Here is a 21701-nt window from a genome sequence, read left to right on the forward strand (position 1 = left end):
AGTAATTAGAAATAGATAAGATTAAATGACCTTGCCTGGGTTATGTGTAAATGTACTTGAACACATGACAGACAATCCAGTAACTGTGTATATCAAAATTCAGACTGATAAAAACATTTAATGGTTCTAGGAGATGCCCTTGAAAACTATTTTTACTTCCATCTTCTTGTTTATGTTGCTACGGTGAACAGAACACAGAGCAATGTATCTTTTAAAAATTGCCAACAGGTATGTGTGTTAATTCAAAAAACATATAATAAGAGAACCCCATCCTTTCTGTACATCTTTCTATGATGCATATGTAAGGAGCTGAATGGCTCAGACTGAGATTTCTACTCTCTGTACAGCAGCAGCAGCAAGAAAATCTTTTGTATGGCAGAAACAAACGATTTAGCGCTGAAATTCAGCTTAGTGTATTTGCATAAATATATATAATTTAAAATTTATAAATATTTTTGTTTACAAACAGAAGTTACTTAATTTCTTATTAAAATCTTGTATTTTAATTTTCTGTTTCACATGAATTAGTAGACTGAAATTCATGTGTGTGTGTGTGTGTGTGAAAGTTTAAAATAAAAGAATCAAAGTCAGAGTCTAAATCTTGGCAGGAAATTGCTGGCATTTCATTAAATCCTTCCCAGGTTTGACACAGGGTGGATATTAACTACACAACTGGAGAGAAACTGCTCATGGTAAGGCTGCTCTGCATAACTTTGGTTTGTTCTCTGAAGGAGATTGGGGTAGGAGAAACAGCAATTTATCTCCTAAGGTTCTCTTAGTCTACTGTAACACTCCACCAGATATCGCCTAATATCTTGAATAAAATATCCTGAAAGACACCATCAAAGTGATTCATAATAGAAAGAATTAATATACTTTCCTTTCTAATTAATGTGTTGAGTAATTCTGTGTAATTTACAGCCTGATATAAACTTTGCAATGTTTGTTTTGAAGATAGTCTGCTGTTAATTTTTCCAGGTAAACTAACATGTTACAGTTGGAGTTACAGAGATAAAAATCAGGCTTTTGTTTTTCTAGAAGAGTTTTAAATTATCTCGAATTCATTATGGCTTTGAATATGTCAAGGACTTGAATACAGGGATAAAAAATGAGTACCATAAACAGGTAAAAAAGATTACGTTTTTTCTTTAAATCTGTGCTATAGACAAGATCTACACAGCAACAAACAGCAGAAAAAACAATCATAGTCCCTACATTTTCTGAGCATTTATCTGTCAGGCCATGCCAAAGTATGTTACTAGGATGTCTGGAGTCTTTTCTGTATGAAAACCATGCAGGTATTTACCTTTCACAAATCTGTGCATGCAATTAAAGCTTTACTCAGACAAGTCAGGTAGTATATGTATTTTGAGCCAGTTAGCTGTTATCTTCAGAAGAAAAATTAAAAAATTAGTTGACTCCTAAATATCTAAAGTAGAGTTTGCTCAGCTGTTCTCTCAATGCCAATTTTCTCCAACCCTCCAAAGAGATCTGGAATGGCTGGAGAAGAATGATTTTCTGAATGGAACGTGCCACTTTCTATTTTCAGAACAGATTTTTGTTTTAAAGATGAAGAAATAAAACAACTTTTGTACCTCCTGCATCTTTTTGCTGTGTTGTTGGTTTGGTGTGGGTTTTTTAATCATCACTGTGCTTCTACAAGCAGGACTGGTAAGCAGTTGTAGTGTTTTCAATTGGTTTAATATGCTCTTTTTTTAAATTGTATTGTTCACTCCCGTGACATTTAGGGCTATAATGCTGTGGCTTTGTTATTGAAGGTGAGGATCTGTTAATTAAGATGTGACTAGACAAAAATACAAGTTATGGAACAAATTAGAACCAAAATCCCCAAACCCCAGGACTGGTGCAAGAAGGATAAACCTCAGCAGTCCCAATACTACCCAAAAAAGGACTAAACCAAAAGACTCAACTTTAGAACTGAACAGAAAAAAAAAAAAAACCCAAAAGAATCCTGCATTGGCATAAAAATGTCATAGCAACAGCAAAGGCCTTAAATATTAGCAGACATACTGTGATTCCATGCAATTCTACATGCCCAGATACACATTTCTGCAAGGTCTGACTGGAATTAACACTAGCAGGATTAAAATGGATTAATCATACTTTATGTTATTTTTCTTTTCCCCCTCCCTTTTCATCAGGCGTACAGTACTGCCCTTGAAACCCTCTTGTACCTTGCTTTTTAAAACACAAAAAAAGAAAAACAGGCAAGAGAAAAAAAAATTATGAAGTCTGAGAAAGTTATCTTAAAATAGACAAATGCAAAAGCCTTTTCCATAAAGCTTTGACTCAATTGCAGAACCAGTGGGTTTTAGAGATGTTATGACAGTTAGTCAGTTATTAAACCTTAACAGTGTGTCATTCAAATGGCCTTGAGGAGAAATGTTATGCTGCTTAATAGACGGTGTCATCTCATTCCAGTGCTATCACTTTTTGTGTCTGTTAAGCTGCCTGATGTACTATGAGCACTCGTAGGCAGTCAAGTATTTTGTTTACTGGCGGGGCAGCCACAGCCGGGTAACAAGTCCAGCTCTGTCGCATTGCTCATCTACAGAGAAATAACCTTCACCTGATGGGAACAGACAGAAAGGGATGGGCTCGGGTGCCGCTCTCTGCCACAGGTATCGTTCAGAGCCAGCGTGATGTAGTGCTCTAACATACAGAGATCTGGCTCCAACCTCTGACTGAAGGTATTTGTCACAGGTAACCGGACTTCTGTTTCACAGGCCATTAATAGTCCAGGATGGATTGGAGTTGGTGACATGCACAGGATAGCTTTGATAATATATTATTGGGTTTCTGAGTTATTAAGCTCCTCTGAATATCATCAGACTTGCCAGATTTCCATCAGTATCCATTACTTACACTGCAAACTTTGTGTTCATTTACACTTCCTCAAAGCAACCAACAGTCCCACATCACATCAGCACTTTGTTTCCTATCCTCAACCCTCCCATCATCTCGTTAATGAGAAATGCAAACCACTTATCACCTCGTAGCACACACTTCTCTGTGGATGGTGCTCTCCTCTCTTCCTATCCAAACCAGGTCAGAGTTGATTGCTGTCATGCAGCTCAGAGGCTTCTCTAGGTGCAAAGCCTTTTGTGTACCTAGACAGTCAGACCATCTCCCTCAGGTGAAAACACACTTTTCAACAACAGTCCATGTACAGGTGCACTTTTCATCGCTGTGGTTGCAACCAACAGCTTACAGATGGAGAAGACTGAGATGTTGCATGCCTCGAAGTATTTTGCTGCATACATATTGTAAACCACTTCTGCATTTTTTTGTGTCACTGATATTTAATAATACATCTGGATCTGTTTTGTGAGGGTTTCTTAACAAAGTCCATCATTTTAGGCTAATATGTTAAAGTAATACTCTTTAAGAGAAAGGGTTATGGTTCCTTAACACCGAAATGACTGTGAACTGCTGAAATGGATGAGATCATTGCGGTATCCTTTCCAAGCATTGTGATCTTGAAAGGCTGGAGTATATGATGGAAAAAAAAAACCCCAAAAGATTTAAAAATACTCTGGGCCTTTTTTTTTTTTTTTTTTTAAGTACATATCTAAAATAAAACATTTGGTCACCTATATATTTAACGACAGAACAGCTTCTACAAAAGCAACAATAAACTTCAGAATTAATATTAATACATTAAGCAGAATTAATCACTTAGAGCTCATTTGCATGATCTGTAGAAGGGGAGTAAACAGAGAGATCCCATTTGTTTGAATAAGTGAAAAAGGAAAGGTCAATGTTCTGACCCACAATTTAGGAAATTATTCCATTCCTAAGGTAATCAGCCTGTCATCCAAATAATTCCCTCCTCGCTCATTACAAGAAACTATAATAAAAGCCAAGTTGCCTGTCTAAAGTTGCTATGGCATTTAGATATACAACAATTTGGCCCATGACCTTCAGTAGTTAAGTTCCCAAATCTACAAGAGTGCAAGTTTTTCTCATATGCTCTTTTCCCAAGAATGCTGCTCAAATCTCTCATTTGGAGACAAAACAGCAGTTGATATGCATCATGGAAAGTACTCCTACACCCAGCACCCTTTCCCCAAAAGCTGCTACACTGTAACTGTGATGAGCTATCACATTATCTTCACCACATCAAATCGAAAACATCTGCTCATAAAATAAATGTTTGGTTTATTTATTCAATTTCTGAGAAGGTTAGAGGCTTTCCAACATGGGAAAAGAGAAGCTGATATCCTGACACAGTATGTTAAGCAGCCTCAGGTCATTTAGGGATACATTTACCTTTGTTCCTCTCCATACCACAGGTTCAAAGTGGTGAGTTTAAGCCGGATGAGGACACAAAGACCCAACAAAAATAAAAAAATCATCTATATCCACAACTGGCAACCAAAGATGATATATGTATTAAGATGTTTCCTAGCTTGTTCTCAGTGATGTCATACACAAGGATGCTGATCTTTGGCTATTTTCACCTCGGTCTCGTGTGCATTGTAATGCTAAATAACAATAACTCATTAGCTACACTCATTTCACAGCTGTGAGAAATTCTATTGCTGTCATCACACAGGTCCTGCTTTTTTGGGGAATGCAAGTCCACCGTCTTCATTGTGGAATTTTAAACAAAAATACACTAAAACATTTGTCCCATACTTAAAGGATCCTAATTTAGGATATGTAATTGATTAAAAAGCAACACTGATTCATTCAATAATGTTAAACAAGATAAGCACATGGATTTACATAATTGTATCACATTGCTAGATCAGACTGAGCAGGATTTAAATGATCAATTAGGACATGTATCTCAAGATAGAACTGTCTGGGCTAACGTAAGTGGCAATAGGGTACTATTGTGAACCATGCTATTACACATATCTCTCCTCTTTTACTGTGCAAGTACATAGCTCTTCCTCTTAAGGAAAAGAACTAATCACAGTGATATTGCTTCAGAGAATAGTGCTGTTTACAAGGTTACATGTTATCCCTATTTATTGTTACTATATGTTTTATTCCGATTTTTCCTAGAAAATTTCAGAATATGTGATACTGCCTTTGAGGCAAAAAAATCTGAGTAGTAACTCACAGAGTTGTGGGTCTAAACACTGAGCAAACAATGCTGTATGAGCACAGGACAGATGGTTGAAGAAGTTTAAAAACTGAATAAGTATCAGTGAACCAAAACTGGGATAACAGAAAGGGCAGAAGTGTGGAGGACCCCAAACCCACATCAGTCTGCACCCGACCAGCCTGGGGACAGTGTGTGGCAGCCAACCTTTCCACATCTGATGGACTCCACACTTACCCACGGTTGCTCAAAACTATAAGTACGTCTCCTGTCTTCCACGTCCTCATCTTGCTTTGCTTGCTGAAACTCTTGTCTCAGGCGCTGTATCCGGTCATGATTGTTAGGGGTCGATCTGTTGCTAAAAGAAGGATGGAAATGATCAATATACATGGGAACTGCCATCTGTGACTATAATTTCTTAGCATGGAATTGCTACTACAGTGCAGGAAAACAGACTTAAAAATAATTTCCAAGCATTTATTACAAAGATCTTTAGTTTTTTAAAGATGATTAATGCTGTTTGACTTTTAAAGAAACTTCAGATGACGTAAGGGTAAGACGAATGAGGCTATTCCTAAAAATCTTCAAAATTTACTGGCATCTTTTCAGTCTATGTTACTTCTAGAAATAAAGAGCATGTGTTAATGTCAAACTTAACATAAAGGGAAATTAAGAGAAAAGCATGAAAGACACTTTTTCCCAATCAATAAACTGTGGGACTGTCGGAACTTCATTCGCATCAAATTCATTACAATGTCTAAAGGCCCTACCTATGTAAAATTTGATTATTTTCCCCAATCAATAAGAGCCTGTCACCCCTTAGTCCTGTTGTTAACAAGTCTTTTAAACTGATCAGTCTGAAAGCATTAAAAGGCTTGTGCACGACCAGAACACAATCCATTTGACAGTCCTGCATGTGGGAACGCATCCGGGCAGCATACGGCTCCTGGCCAAAGCTCCGCAGACACTGGTGGTCTGGGGAGGGCTCAGCGCCGGATGTACCACTGCAAAGCATCACACCCAGACTCCTGAATTCTTCAAAGCTGTCAATTTTTCCCCAATGCCTATCACAGGTAACCCCCTCTCCATAGCGCAGGTTTAGGTGAAAACATAATGAAATACGCAGAGGAGTGGCTTATTTCACGGCACGGAGGTAAAGTGGATATTTATTAATCCCATTGCCATTTTTCCAGCTGCACGGCTCACACCCGACCCCTACAACCCCCACCATACTTCAGACACATTAATGTGGGAATCACATGAAGCCTGACAAACAAATATGTTATATCAAGACTAACCAGAAGCATTTTAATCTTTTAGTACTGCCTTCTTGAGCCCTGCGCTTCATTGTTTATTTCAAAAGAGCTGATGAGGAACGGTCAGCTATTACTTTGTTTCAAAAGAGAAGTCTGCAGGGAGACCACAGAAAGCAATTCCATAGATTCCTGTTCTCAGGGAACAATAAAACACAGTGAATTTATATCCCATGTCTTCTCTCATATGAAAAGAGATGATCCTGGAGTCCATTTGTGACTGTTTTCCGTGTCTTTTGGGACTGGTAGGAGCAGTGGATTGGAGGCTGTAGGCGTTTGAGACGGTACCTCCCTCTTTTCAGTGCCATCAGAGGGAGTGGGGCTGGCCAAACAGAATGATTAGCATGGTTCTAGCAAAGACTAATTGCATTTTTTTTTCTTTTCTTTTAAACCACAGGCAGAGAAAAGGAAGAAATTTGGGAAAATTATGTCTTTCACTTTTTTTGCAAATGGGATATTAAAAAAAACCCACCTTTATTTACTGGGTAGCTCAACTTCTATGTGCAAATTGCCATTTTGAAAAGTACAGTTACAGAGAGCTTTATTTAGAACAAGTTGAAATGAAACGTTGTTTAGGTGGAAATCAAAATTTCCACTTAACTTTAGGTGTGTGGCTAATTCTGTTATTTCTTTAATTCAACTTAATTTTGTGGAGCAGCTTAGCTCCCTTTGCAGTTTTATGTTACGCAAATTTATTCCTCATTGTCAAATTCTGCACAGCTTTACTATACAGCCACTTGTTTTTTCCCATGCATTGCTATACACTGCATATTTTAAAAGCACTCATCACAATCCAGTACAAGACAGACAAAATACTTTTAAATGATATGTTGATTTTTAAAGCCAGTATTATTGCTCTAACAAACAAGAAGTCAAGTAGTATCTATAGGCTTATTTTTGTAAGATATATTGCACTTAAATGTAGGAAAGTACATTCAACTTTAGTATTTCAGATACAAAACCATATGTTTGAAAGTGAAATGCCATTGAACTTGGGTGCAGAATTGCTAGGAAAGTGCCATACATAGACACCTTGAAGTACTTGAGATGATCAGCAAATAATCCTTCCTTAATCAAGGTTGTTTCAAACTGTAAGGGACTGCAACGAAAAAGCTGCACTCAAGCAGTTATCCATGGACACAGAAAATCAGAAAGTGAACCCCAAAATACTGAACCCTGTGTGCTGTAAGGAATAGACACACTACCAGCCCCAAAATTGGCTACTGGAAGGGTTATTACAGGTCTGAGGGCTTCCGCACATTTTATGGTGATTACTCATTAAAACAATTTACATCGACAGAGGAATAGCAAGTAAACGCATAGAGTCCATGTCATAAACCTAAAACCTATGTCTCCTCCTGAACAGCAAATGCATGAATATGACATCCTTTATACTGCAGAGATGGAGCAAGAAAGACAAAGAGGATCCTGGGATTTATGATTAACTTGTCTCCAAAGCTAAGAAGAACTTATTCTAATGAGGAAAATAAAAAAGAAAAAGAGAAGCTAAGCTGATTTTTAAGAAAAGTTATTCAAAGTTATTAAAAGGTTTGATAATGGCAGAGAAGATAAATCTTTTAACAATGTTTCTATTTTATCTGAAAAGCAAGGGACATGACCCAAATTTAGAAAATTGCAAAAGAAGTGAATTATAAAAAAAGGACTGTTTCACAGAAAAGAAAGAGCTAAATTAAAAGACAAAACCACTTCTGTATCTACTCAAATTTCTTTGTGCTCAAGTCTGGAACACACAAGTTTTATAATAATAATAAAAAAGAAAAAATCTAAACATTTTTATTTAGAAGAGGGAAAGCAGACAAGGAAGGGCTAAGATTCAGATTCACAGAATTGTAGGGGTTGGAAGCGACCTCCAGAGATCATCAAGTCCAACCCCCAAAGATACCTTTAAGAAAAGATTATCTGAGGGCTTAGACTGTATCTAAGGTTGCCTTCCTTTCATTTTGATTTTCCTCTCAGTCTTGTTCTGATTCTTTAGGTTACATTATTCAGATATCCTACCTTTCCCACTGGTGAAGGCTTGTACACCTCCACATTGCCCGCCATGATGTCTCCTCTTTCTTTTCATGCCACTCTTAATCCAGTTAGTTTTATCATCAGTGCTTTTTATGTCTCCCACTGCACTCAGGGAGCTCTTGGTATACCTGTTTGATCTCTCATTCAATCCCCAGCCAACAAGTAATAATTCCAGAAGGAAGAAAATGTAAAAATCATAATCACAATAAAAATAAAATTTTGGAGTCAAGAGTGCAAACCTAACTTTACTCCTTATCAGATCCTGACATGTTCTGTTTTATCTAGAACTCTTCATGTAAATCACATCATTATCCCTTGGGACAGATCTAAACAAATTATATCCAGTGTGAAGAGTCCTTAGACAGTCTAAAGCAAAATTAATTTTGACTTACTGGATGAATTCATCCAAGAGAGGTAGGGTCATATCAACAGACTACTAGGATGTAGCTGCAGGTGTTCCTGCTGCTTTAATTCCCTTTTGACTTCTGTATGGTGCAGGTCTTCAAAAGTTTAATTAAAGGCACCATGTTTTGTTTGAGATTTTCATTCAAATGAGATGAAAATCTGAAGGCACATTCACCTCAAAGAATTTGAGGCTACCAGCAGGAAGGAAAGAGTTTAACTTGAAATCCATCCAAAATTTATTGAAGATTTGACCTGCGCTAGTTTTAAATTGTTAGCAAAAACTGGAATTACAACTGTCTGTAGCAACTACAGCTTACCCAGCCTGCCGTCCCCTGTGCCGCCTTAGTAACAGGATGGCTGTGAATTTAGGGAAGACAATTAGCACCTCCTAGCATCGGATTCATGTGATGTTCTTTCAAGGTGCTCTCATTATTAAATGTTCTTAAAAGAAATAAAGATCAAGGAAAGTTTTTTAGGGCCAAAGTTAACTTGGGATGCAAAGCGGCTGGGCTTCCCTGCATCACATCTCTACTTGGCACCCCGTTGCCTTCCATCTGCAGATGGCACATTTCGCGATCAGCTATTCTGCGAGTGCTGCTTTAAACACACAACCGCCAGCACGGGCTAAAAATGCGACTGTAAGCAAGGCTTAGATAGGCCAGAGCTGTCACATATTTCCAGAAACAAGCAGCCGCGGCAATGGCCATCAGAGTCTCAGATCATTAAGCAATGTCTCAGTGTGATGTCATGCACTGATGTACAGAGTTGTAATCCTTTCAAAACAGACAGATTTTCAGTATGATAAAGTAGATACAAACACACTACTGAACAGGGATGACTAAGGCTTTGGAAAAAAAAATTTATTGGCCTGAAAAAGAATGGAAAAGGGTCTTAACAACATCACCAGGCAGTTGCAACATGACTAGAGTAACCAAAAGGTTAGTAAACAAACAGTGCTCTTTACACCTTGAAATCTTTTAACACAGATTTGAGCTGCCAGGGTCTTGCTGGTCTGACCAGCTGCTTAGATCTCTGGATAGCAGTTATAAAACACAGATGGGTTCTTATTTACTTCAAGCTGGCAAATGACTATCACCTATTTGTATAAAATAAATTCCTTTCCATTTGGACAGATTACTCATGCCATATTAAAAATCAAGAGATGAATTTGAATCTACCTGTGTCTACAGATAAAGAGAAGCAGAAAAAAGGTTTATTTCCATCCAAATGAGAATAAATTATGTCCTTGTCCTGATGGCTGTGCCATAGTTATGTCCTGGTTTCAGCTGTGATAGAGTTAATTTTCCTCCTAGTAGCTGGTATATTTTGGATTTAGGATGAAAATAATGCTGATAACACACTGATGTTTTAGTTGCTGCCAAGTATTGCTTATACTAATTCAAGGACTTTTCAGCTTCTCATGCCCTGCCAGTGAGAAGTCTGGGGGTGCACAAGAAGCTGTGAGGGGACATGACCAGGAACAATCAACTGACCCAAACTGACCAAAGGGGTATTCTATAACATTTGATGTAATGCTGAACAAAAAAATAAAACCTGGGAGGAGTTTGGTGGTGGCTGCTGCTTGGGAACTGCCTGGCATCTGTCAGCAGGTGGTGAGCAATTGCATTGTGCATCACTTTAATAATCCTCCTATTCTGCCCTATTAAATTGCCTTTATCTCCACTCATTAATTTTACCTTTTCTTTCCAATTCTCTCTCCCATCCCACTGGTAGAGGTGAGGGTGCTATCAAATGTGAATGCCTGTGTGGCATTAGTTGCCTGCAGGTTAAACCAAAGTTGGCAGAACACATCCTTGCCAAAGTTCAGAACCAGCCAAGTGTGTAAAAAATTGGCCCCTTCCTTCATGGCTTGAGCAGGATGAAAACAGCCTAACAGAACACAGAGTGCTGATAATCTAATGTAAAATCTCACACTACACTTACTGAAACTAGAGGATCCTTTCGCCACAATGCTTGATTTGTCTGTTTTGGCTGGCCCTTCAGTGTTGATAAGCAAAAGCTTTGAAGCTGTTGCAAAAAGCTATGGAGGTAAAGTAAAATGAAAGTATGCCCTTTGCCAGGCTTAATGTTAGCACCATACTCCAACTTAGCTCTGTTCACTTTAAACAAACAGATTTGTTAATTGTTAGTGACACGGGTGACTGCGTCTTCACACCATGGGGTCAATGACAGCTGGGTATTAGCAGAGTTTTCACCTTCTCCTTCTTGCCACCAGGTTGACAGAGCAGGTTGGTCTTTTCCTATTATTTTGTTCTATGGTTTATTTTTTGACATCTAGGCACCAGTCCTCAAGCTTAAATTAGTGCAACCATTTTGGTTGATCCTCTCTTTCCAGTGTGACCTACACATGGTCCTTCTCTGAGATACCAGGGAATAGTTTCCATGAACACATGGATATTAAGAAGTATAGACATGGCACACAAACAGAAGCAACCACAGCTGGCATGATATGAAAGAGCTGAATTAGAGAATTCCTGTACTCAGTTTGAGAAACAAATTAGCTGAGCAAGGTACCAAATTTGTTAAGACTACAAATGTACATGTAACATGGTGCAGCTGTAACCTGGAAGGAGACATAGAAAGGTTTATCCTATGTTATTTTTATTTTTCTTAAGCATCACAGAATTTCTTGGGAGTAAGGCATGAAAAGGTGGGGAAGAGGTGTAAAAAACCCCAAAAATGTATCAATTACAAAACTGCAAATAAAAATAGCTTCTCTACACAAGCTTCATTAAGTTTTATCAGCTAGTATCTTAGGGTTTTACACTCAAACCACAGGTCATAAATTCACAGTAAATCCCCCATATGTTCACCAAACACCTGAATTCAATTTCTCTTCTAGTTGTAAGAAACGGAATGTGCTGCTGAAATTAATTATGCATGCGAAGTTAGTTTCTAACAAGGGCAGCTTCTTGCATGCTGAAGGGTATACATCCTATCTGAATTTTTTTCCCACAGATCTCTTTCAATCTTGGCTTATTTCTACTGTTCACAAGGTTATAAAAATCCTCCTCTCTTGCCATTTCATATTTGCTAAATGAACACAGAGCATTATATATCTTTTAAAGTCTACAGTTTTTAAAGGCAACTAAATTAAGGGATTGGCTTAATGTGACAGGCACGATCTAACATGTTACCTATGCACATACGTACAACTCTTCAGTATATTAATTCCATCAAAACAAGGATTTACAACCTAGGATTTATGTCAATATGTACGCTCATCAGGAAGTTTTATGTCATTTCCAGTTTACTTCCATGGTGGTAGTCATCAACTCCAATACCACAAAGAAGTTAGGCGAGTACTTAAACGCACTCGCTTTCTTCAGCGAATGACATTTGCGAATTTTGATACTTAGATTTGTTGATTATTTCACACCAATTTCAACAGAGTAAATCATTAAAAATCAAAGTTATATATTTCTATTCTCTGGGTTAATAAAATAATCTCAATTGCTCTTAATTCAGCACTCGCTCCTGATGTGATGGCTATAAACAATGTGGAGAGCTGAAGCTGGTAGGGAGATCACTTCACCGCAACAGTCTCTTCAAACTCTCCAGACTAGATTTCACTTTGAGTCCCTCTGTGGCCCTTCTGTAGCAGGGCCATCATTTTACAACCAGTGAAATCTGAAGAATGCACCCAAGACCCTTTTTATTGCCACCATCACTCTTCCTTATTAGCCTGTCAGAGCCTGCACACCGGAGACAGAAATCCAGTCTTACTTTTCAGGGGAATTCTTCTACTAAAAAGAAAAGCAAAGATTTTAGGAGCTTGCTATAAACATCTGAAAACAGATACTCAGCTACTGGGTTATCACACGGTCTAAGCCTTACTTTGGAGCTGTTAGATTTTGCAGATCATTGTCATAGGTTATTGCATTTTCCAAGTTAAAAAAAGAAAAAAGAAAAAAAGGGAATACCACATGTAACCTAAAACAAAATATGTGGCATCAAACTGTGAATTTCTTGTGAAGGTGCTAAGGAAATGCACATACAAAGGTATAATAAATCATGGGAAAAGAAAGTAATAATACTGGTGATCAAGCACAGGGCAGGGAGAGCAGACTCTGGCCTTCTAAGCGTCTGCCTATCCTAACTGGAATAGACAATGACGGCTCCAGTGCTGTTAGGTCTGATGAACATCCACAATTAGGCATCACACTCTATTTTGTGTCAATACAGGGAGGGTTGCCTGGCACAGTCATACAAAAGCATTTAACAAAGACCACAGAGAAGAAATTCTCTCTTGGACCTAACTGGCCATTCCTGTGCCAGCAGAAGGGATCATCGGAGAGATCTTTGGTGGGCTTCAGGCCATGACAGGCCTCATCTTTGTTTAAGCTAATCCAGCTGCTTTACTGGAAGCTATTTAGGGAGAGCTGCCTCTGACCTCCTCTCTGAATAAGGTGTGGGGGCAGAAATCTTCAGCAAAGGGGCAGCAACGAGCAGCTAGGGAGCAGTCGCTGCTTAAAGCACAGCAGCTATTTGCAAAAAAGAACATCTGTCCATAGCCAACACCACCTGTGTAGTGTGAATGTTGTTATGTAGGTATAACCCACCTCACTCTAGCACACCTTACACGACTCAGCTGCTGCCATGTGGTGAAAACACATTTTACACCATAAAACCTGCTTCAGAGACCAACTCTAGCCAACGCTGAAGTGGAGAAAAAGACTGTCTTTTCATGGGAGGGGTCTAGAGACGTTAAAATATCTAAACAAAAAGATCCCTATTGTACCATTTGGTTTGAAGGATGCACTGAAAGTAATACACCCTCCTTTTATTCAAATAAATCTGCCATCACACAGTGTTGTAAATGGTGAAATTTAGCTCTGTGTCAATGCAAAACCACTTCTTTAAAAGGTATTTAGGTCTTGCTTAATGTGTTGACATAAGTTATACCGGACTACAAAAAACATTTCTGTTGGTTTATTTCTCTTTAACCACAGAAAATGCTTAAGAAATAGATTGCAACTAGCAAACCACAGCAGGAGGATTTTGAGTCTTGTGAACTTCACTGAAAATGACATCTTATTTTTAAGTTCAAATAGATCCACAGTATCAAGTTGTACATCACTAGACAATCAGTAATGTATAGGTGAAGACATATTTTTAAATGCCTGAATATTAAAGAAGACAATAAACTATGCAAAGTTCACATGGCTTCCACCATCCTTACCAACTGCTAATGCACTTATGGTATATTTCTGTTCTTTGACAGAGGGGCTTTTTCATAATAAATCTCCAAATAATATTTTGATAGATTTCCAAATGCAAAATGAGAAGCTGTCCATTAAAAACAAACTAAATGGTTGGCCTAAGGATACTAAAGATAGGTCAAAGCTTCACAGTTTCCAAAATCTGAAATGTAGGGAGACTCCCACTGCTAGGAGCATCAGTAATAGAGCAGAAGTTCTATATAAAACAGCGAAATGTGGTATCATTATTGTATTTGGCACTAAATAATCTGCAACCTCTAAATAAAACTTTCAATCAGAGCTTACTGTTAAGCATTTCATCATTGAGTGCCTGTGCACGCAGTTTCTCATATGACTCAACCAACAAAAACAAAAATCAAAGCTAAGATTGATTACTTGAATTGGTGCCTAAATTCACATGGCTGTTGCCTTCTTATGAAGTTGATCACTAAGATTTATACCGATTAGCACAAAAACTAATTAAGATTTTTAATTAAATATTATTTGCTTATGAGGATTAAAAAAATCTTAATATATTTTGCAAAACAACTGATTTCTGGATAAATCCTTTCAGCATTTTATTGTAAAGATGAATATTTTAATAAAAAGATGGTTTAATTATGGTTTACCACCACACTGTCTTGATTAACTTTAGAACTAGAAATTGCTATAAAATTACAGCTATATTAGAAAAAATAATATTCAGGCAAGCACTGCAAAGAACAGCACTTACCTGTTCTCCAAAATAACCTCAGTTGATTATTTAGTGAGTGAACTGTAACTCAAATTTTACTACTTAAGATATTTCAAAGTTATTTCACTTATTTTTCTTAGAAATGTTGAAAACGTCTTTTCCTCAAGAATTCTTTCTCAGATGTACTGCACAGGACGTTCAGCGATTGCTGAGGGTCTTGCTGTGTTTTCAAACACTGGGTTAGAAATCCTGAATTCTAATATTTAATGTTGGGCTGCTTATTCTCAACCCGAGCACAGATTTCAGACAGTCAAAAGTGTGTATTTCTCTTGCCACAGAAGAAATACAATATGTACTTGTGGCAGTTTATCATTAGACTGATAAAGGCTATGGAAAGCTAATTAATTTGCCAATGAAAGGCAAGGCCGGATTTTTCCTTAACCAAGTTTAATCATCTAAAAGGCAGGCATGTAGTTAAAACCACCCATCTATACCCTTTCTGATGGAAATACAGAGAAATAAGTTACTCCAGAGGGCAATTCACAGTACCTGACTTAGGATACAATTACTTACCCTTGAGAGCTCATTATTTTTCTTCACTGACAAAGAAGAGGGACAAGCTCAGGCTTAGATGGGTAGCTTTAGACAACTATATTAGGGCAGATGAATCCCACCCTAGATGGCTAACTTGGGCTCAAGGTGGGTGAAAAATGAATGATTCTAAGAAAATCTGGTACTAGGAATGCCTGGTAAAAGGTGATGGTCAACTGGCATGGAAGCATGACCCAATACTTTAATACTTAGGCAGAAAACCAAATTAGAATAAAATTGTCTAAGTCACTCAGCCTCTCTGTGTTTGAGTCCACATATTCACAAATGGACAGTATCCTTCTTTAAAAATGGGGTCCCAAACCAATCAATGACCAGTTCTCATTTACTTTACTCAGTTTTAATGGTTCTTTACACAGTAAACTGTACTACGGCTTGTAATTCTCCCTTATAGGAAAAACCCCTGCAAATTTTTAGGTTTTGAAATACAAAGACATGCAGGGCCATGCTTGAGTTAGGACAAAGATTGCAACCTAACAGCTTTGTGGTTAAGATCTCCTTGGTGTGGCTAATCTGTATCTCAGCTTCCATGCTGAGATACAGATTAGAGAAATGCTATGCAAATGCTGCAAGGTTTTCTTGAGTAACATAACTACCATATGTTTTTTAGTAAACAGAAAGAAATTAAATATGTATAGTAAGTAATTCTGCTTAGCGTGTCAAATTTATTTTGCATGATATTGGCACTACATTACAAAGTTACAACGGTATTATTTCATATTGTTATTCTTGTAGTCTTAGGTTGATAATGTTTCATTTTGACACCATAATGGTGTCTCTGGGGATTTTGATGACAATGTGTTTTGACATCATGTTAAAATATATCCAAACTGATATCACTTTATTTTGTCATCATTACCTAGTTTCAGTTGCAGTTCTAAGATACTGCTTTATTCTGACATCTTTAATTAGGAAGATTTCAGTCCAAGTGGCAAGTGCTAAAAAAAAAGTTTTGAAGATGTTAAGCATGGCTGTGCAGCACACGTTAGTGCTGTTCAGGCTCATACTGGCCAGATATCCCAAATATAACAGTCAGTCACACGGTACAGATCCTCAGTCTGATCATAAAAACATGAAAATGCTTTTTATTCTAGACCATGATAATAAATTTAATAAAATGTGCTGTAATTCTGTTTCAGACACTTCAGGCAGGAGGCCCAGCAGCAAAATCACTGCCACAAACCAGAACCTTCTGCTGCCGTTGGAGCGTCTGACGTGCTCTCACTTCATGTGTCCCTATATAGAAACCAGAAATTATTTCCTGAACACTATTAAAAAAGTGAGATTTCTAATTCATATGCTTCGCTGAAATGGAAATTCCTACATATGTGATTCTAACTAGAGAACAGCAATGCTGGTTCCCATACAGAGCTCCCACAGGCAATGCCAGGCTTGAGCCCCAACCACTGCAAACCTGGCTAGACCCACTGAATCCAACTGAGCTTGTGGGCATCTGAAGATCTGACAGGCATTTTGAAAAGGTTTTAGGAGAAGAAGTAAGGAATAATTTTTTAGGTCTAATATTCATGCTACCAGTTTAATATTCTTGTTACCAGTTACTCTCTCCTGAAGAGAGTCCAGCAGAGGGCTACAAAGATGATTAAAAGCCTGGAGCATCTCCGCTGTGAGGAAAGGGTGAGTGAGTTGGGGCTGTTCAGCCTTGAGAAAAGAAGACTAAGAGGGTATCTTATTAATGTTTTTAAATATCTTAAGTGTGGGAGACAGGGGGAAATGGGTAGCCTCATTTCAGTGGTCTGTGGAGACAGGACAAGTGGCAATGGCCTCAAGTTGGAGCATAGAAAGTTCTGCACCAATATGCAGAAGAACTTTTTCACAGTGAGGGTGACAGAGTACTGGAATAGGCTGCCCAGGGAGGTTGTGGAGTCTCCATCTCTGGAGATATTCAAGACCTGTCTGGATGCCTACCTGTGTGATATGTCCTAGGGAACCTGCTTTGGCAGGGGGGTTAGACCCAATGATCTCTTGAGGTCCCTTCTAATGCCCACAATTCGGGGGTTTGGACCAGATGATCTCTTGAGGTTCCCTTCCAACCCTGAAAATTCTGTGATTTTGTGAAATTCAGGGATTGATTCTAAAGGAATTTGCTACAAAAACAACCTGATAAATTATCCCATGGCTACCAGAAAGATGCACATCATACTAATTTGAACTGTCCACTTACAGCAATATCACGCACTCTCGTCTTTTTGTTATTTACTGGTTCTTCATCCTTTCTCTGCAATGAATTAAAGAGCAACTCCAGGGAAATCAACACATTACACGTACTAAGGAGTATATTTATTCAGTACAGCAGCCCAACTTCTACTTACTAAAATGATTGCCGATAAAATCTCTAATTTTAAACATTAATGCATAAGATTTCTCTGCCATTCAAATCTGATCAAAGAGATTAAAGAATTTCTTTTTTCCCCCCTACCCCCCCAAAGCATAATACTTAATAGAAATTGCTTGTATTATCTTATTTCAGAGAGCAGGCTAGAACTGAGACAATCCCTTGATCCCAGTTCATGAATAAAGCATTTAATGGACTGCACTTGTCAAAGGACACACTAAGCATTTGATCTATACAGTAAACAAATGTCTATGAAAAACAACCCCCCAAAAACAAAACTTTGCCATTGTTGCTCATTATTTAAGGTGATTTCCCTTCCTTTTATTATTTCAGGATTCTGAAGGTATTGCTGGAATGATAGAACCATATTGACATCAACATGGAATTTTTCAAACAACTGATGGCAGCAATTTATATTCCAGTGAAACAGCTAATAAGTCCATCTAAAGTTTATCATCTACTCTCCAGAACAAGGAATTAATTGTTACATTAGAAAATGTATAATTATTAAATGAGTGACAGAAGGGTAAGTTGTACCCTGACATTGTAACACTCCCCACATCTTCTTTAAGAGTTTCCTTTGGGTATTTCCAGCAAAGAGGAACTCCTGCCAGATGAAGAAAATGAAGGTACAGAACTGTGAGCCTGCATAACTATGAACCCAGCTGACCTGTATGATTTGATACATACCTACAAAATGCTCTTTCATGCTCCCAAAAGAGAAGATGAAGTATTACAAGCAAGTAACTGCATCCATTAACATAAGAAATATTGCAGAGCCAGTTCCATTTAATGCAAACTATAGACCTCTTTCTACTGGCATTGACCATTCTTCATCAGCCAAAAAACCAAATAGGCTGAAATGAGACATCTATAGAAGACCATGTTATTTTTTACAAATGTATTTATCTAAAAAATGTATTAGAACAATTTTTTTCTACCCCTGGAGTTTAAAAGCTCAGTGTATCTTCTTCAATTACTTTAAAAATAGGAACTGCAATTAATTTTAAAAAAAAATCTTTCTCAACACAATGAGCCCTATTAACACGGTGAGCTGTTAGGTGATGGTGTAATGAAACATCAACCCAAAACTGCACTGGTATTTATGATTAAACTCTGAAATAAACTCATAGTGAAGCATTGTCTCTGTAATTCAAGGGTCATATTGTAACAGGTCACATGGTATTTTTTGTCACATATGACTGCCATGATGCTGTAAAGAAGGCAGTGGAATAAGACATTGCGCATCAGTTGTGTGAGCGCTAGTCCTCTCTGAAAATGACTTCTGCCATACAAATTCCAACAGAAACTCCTTGAGTATCTGTGGGAATTTTCAAAATGAACTGAGGCCAGACATGGCTTCCAGAGAGCCGTTTATATTGCTATGCTGTTAACTCAGATAAAGTTCAATTCCCGTGAATTTTCCCATTTGAGCTGCACAGCAATTTGCTTTTCAGGGAAACCAAAACCAGGAATTAGAGGCTATGTAAGACAAGAATGATAAATAGCCTTAGGAAGCAGGACCCACAAAGATCTGATTTTGCTGCCCTTTTGCTATTTACTTTTTATTATTCTTGCCAGATTTCTGCATCATTAAGCAGTACTCAAATAGCAGGGCCCTATCTGCAGTAGGCACTGCACAGACTGCCCACAACCAGTCCTTCAAGAATTTATAGTTTAAGAACAGATTTGTCATCACACAGTGAAACACATGCTGATTGGTGAAATGGACATTCTCCTCTGTGCCCCTCCCCAATGCATACAGTAGGTGGTTGGCCCAGTGCCAGCATATCTGCTGACTGCAAAGGGAGATAACCTATATAGGACTATGCTGGAGGCATCTAAAACCAGATTATTTGGGTATCATCAGAGCAGTCTTCTAAAGTCAGAGCATCTCGATGACAAAAATCACCTTACAAGCGATACGTGGAAAAATTCTGTGGGATTTAGTTATCACCCAAATTTATGGAGAGGGCCGCATCAAAGATGCACACTTAGGTTAGGGGCTGAATAGCACACGAGGTGGTGATGGTACCTACCACACCTATGAAAAGAGTTGTCAGAAAAAAAATGAATGAAATAACCACAAACTCATTTTTCTTACGTTGAGGTCAAGTAGATTCTACATATAGAATCATAAAATCATAGAATCTTTAAGGTTGGAAAAACCCACTAAGAACATCAAGTCCAAATGTCTGTCCAATACCACCATGTAAACTAAACCGTGTCTTGGAGTGCCATGTCTACACGGTTTTTGAACACCTGCAGGGATGGTGCCTCCACCATGTCTCTGGGAAGCTTGTTCCAATGCCTGATCACTCTTTCAGTGAAGAAATATTTCCTAATATCCTACCTAAACCTCCTCTGGCACAACTTGAGGCCATTTACTCTTGTACTGTTGGTGGTTACTTGGGAAAAGAGACCAACACCCACCTCCTTTCAGGTAGCTGTAGACAGCGATAAAGTCTCCCTTCAGCCTCCTCCAGGCTAAACAACCCCAGTTCTTTCAGCTGCTCCTCATAAGATTTGTGCTCCAAAACCTTTCCCAGCTTCACTGCCCTTCTCTGGACATCCATCAGGAGGGTAAAAAGCAGAATCTTGCAAGAGCCCCATCTGCCCCTCCCTCTCTGCAGTACTCAATACTGATTCCAGCCAACCCTACACATGATGGAAAAAGGAGTCAAGACAGTCAGAGCAGTCCAGAACAGTCTTCATTTGCATAATTTTTACTGCTACTCCGAGTAAGAGACAATGCAGAAGTATGACTGGTTCCCCAAAACCATTCTGAGGGGTTTTTTTTAACCAAACAATATAATTTTAAGTCACTGGCACAGATAAAATTATAGCCTCACGATTCATATAAAGGCCTCCTCCTTTCATTCTCCTGTTGGCTGAACCCAAGACAACCAAAGACAAAGACACGAGTTTGGTTATCTCATTACCTGTAAGCCACCTCACTTCCTCTTGTTTTGTACAGGTAATTGCTTCTTTTGCAAGAAGCCTGTATTGAAAGAACAATGCAACTCATTAGCTCAAGGCACTTATTTAAAATAAACCAAATGGCATGTCTTATATTACAGCTATGGCTCTATTACCAGTGCCCAATTCAGGTCGCATTTTTCCCAGCTCTATCATTCCTAGTAAATTACTTGCACTTGATGTAGAGCAGGCATAAAATGAGCAGAAAACAAAACTTCAGCCATTTTAATTTAAATCCTCATAATGGCAGGTCAAATTTATGTGAACTCTTTGGTGAATTGGTTCCTTTATTAGTACCCAGTTTAATTCAAATCAGAGTCTTCTACAGAAGATTAATTAAATATTAATAAAAAGTCCAGGGCAGTCTAAGCTTCTGTTCCATTAACCTAAACGTGACTCCATGCAGAACCACAATGCCTTTTTTTTTTCCCGCCCCCGCCCTATTTTAAAGAAGGCTTTTAGGGTTTTTTTTCGTTATGGTGCAACTCCTTGTAAATGCAGATGTGCTATTTGCAGTGTATGTTTAAAGGTCATGATTCTTTTTCCTTTTCCAATTAAAGCTGCTCTTAATCACAATTAAGCTTTCAAGAAACAATTAACAGAAGTCAAAACTTTTCCCCATCAATACGTTTAAGAGATGTACAGTGTGTACCCTCTATTACCACTGGTGTCACTGAACTAATTATGTGATGTTAAGGTTCACCTTCTTGGGTGTAAATTTTGGTTTGAGTTGACACTAAAAAGAAACATCAATTTATTAGGAGATAAAACTTGTTCCGCAGTAATGGAACAGCTGTGTATATAAATTTATTGCAGCTTAATGTTCTCACACATATAGCAATTAGAGCTTTCTGACAGACAGACTTGCTAAGTATAGTGTGGAGCATATAGTAATATGCAGTCACAGGCACAACATATTTAAGAGTGATCGTATATATTCTGTACAGTAATATCCATTTCTAAAGCCTCTCCAACCCTAGATGTGTTCTTAATTAACATAAACATATGCTTATAG

General features: G+C 38.1%; 1 protein-coding gene across 1 annotated transcript in view; it reads right to left on the reverse strand.

Moving 5' to 3' along the window:
• Positions 1-21701, reverse strand: part of PARD3 (par-3 family cell polarity regulator) — a gene marked incomplete at its 3' end in the record, with an annotated part of 453440 nt that overhangs the window by 8114 nt on the left and 423625 nt on the right. The window contains exon 23 of the mRNA XM_084260488.1: positions 5315-5435. Coding sequence (XP_084116614.1) covers positions 5315-5435 — 121 coding nt within the window. The remainder of the gene's footprint in view (positions 1-5314; positions 5436-21701) is intronic.

This window comes from Gallinula chloropus (assembly GCF_964237585.1).
Source record: "Gallinula chloropus genome assembly, chromosome: 2".
NCBI lineage: Eukaryota > Metazoa > Chordata > Aves > Gruiformes > Rallidae > Gallinula > Gallinula chloropus.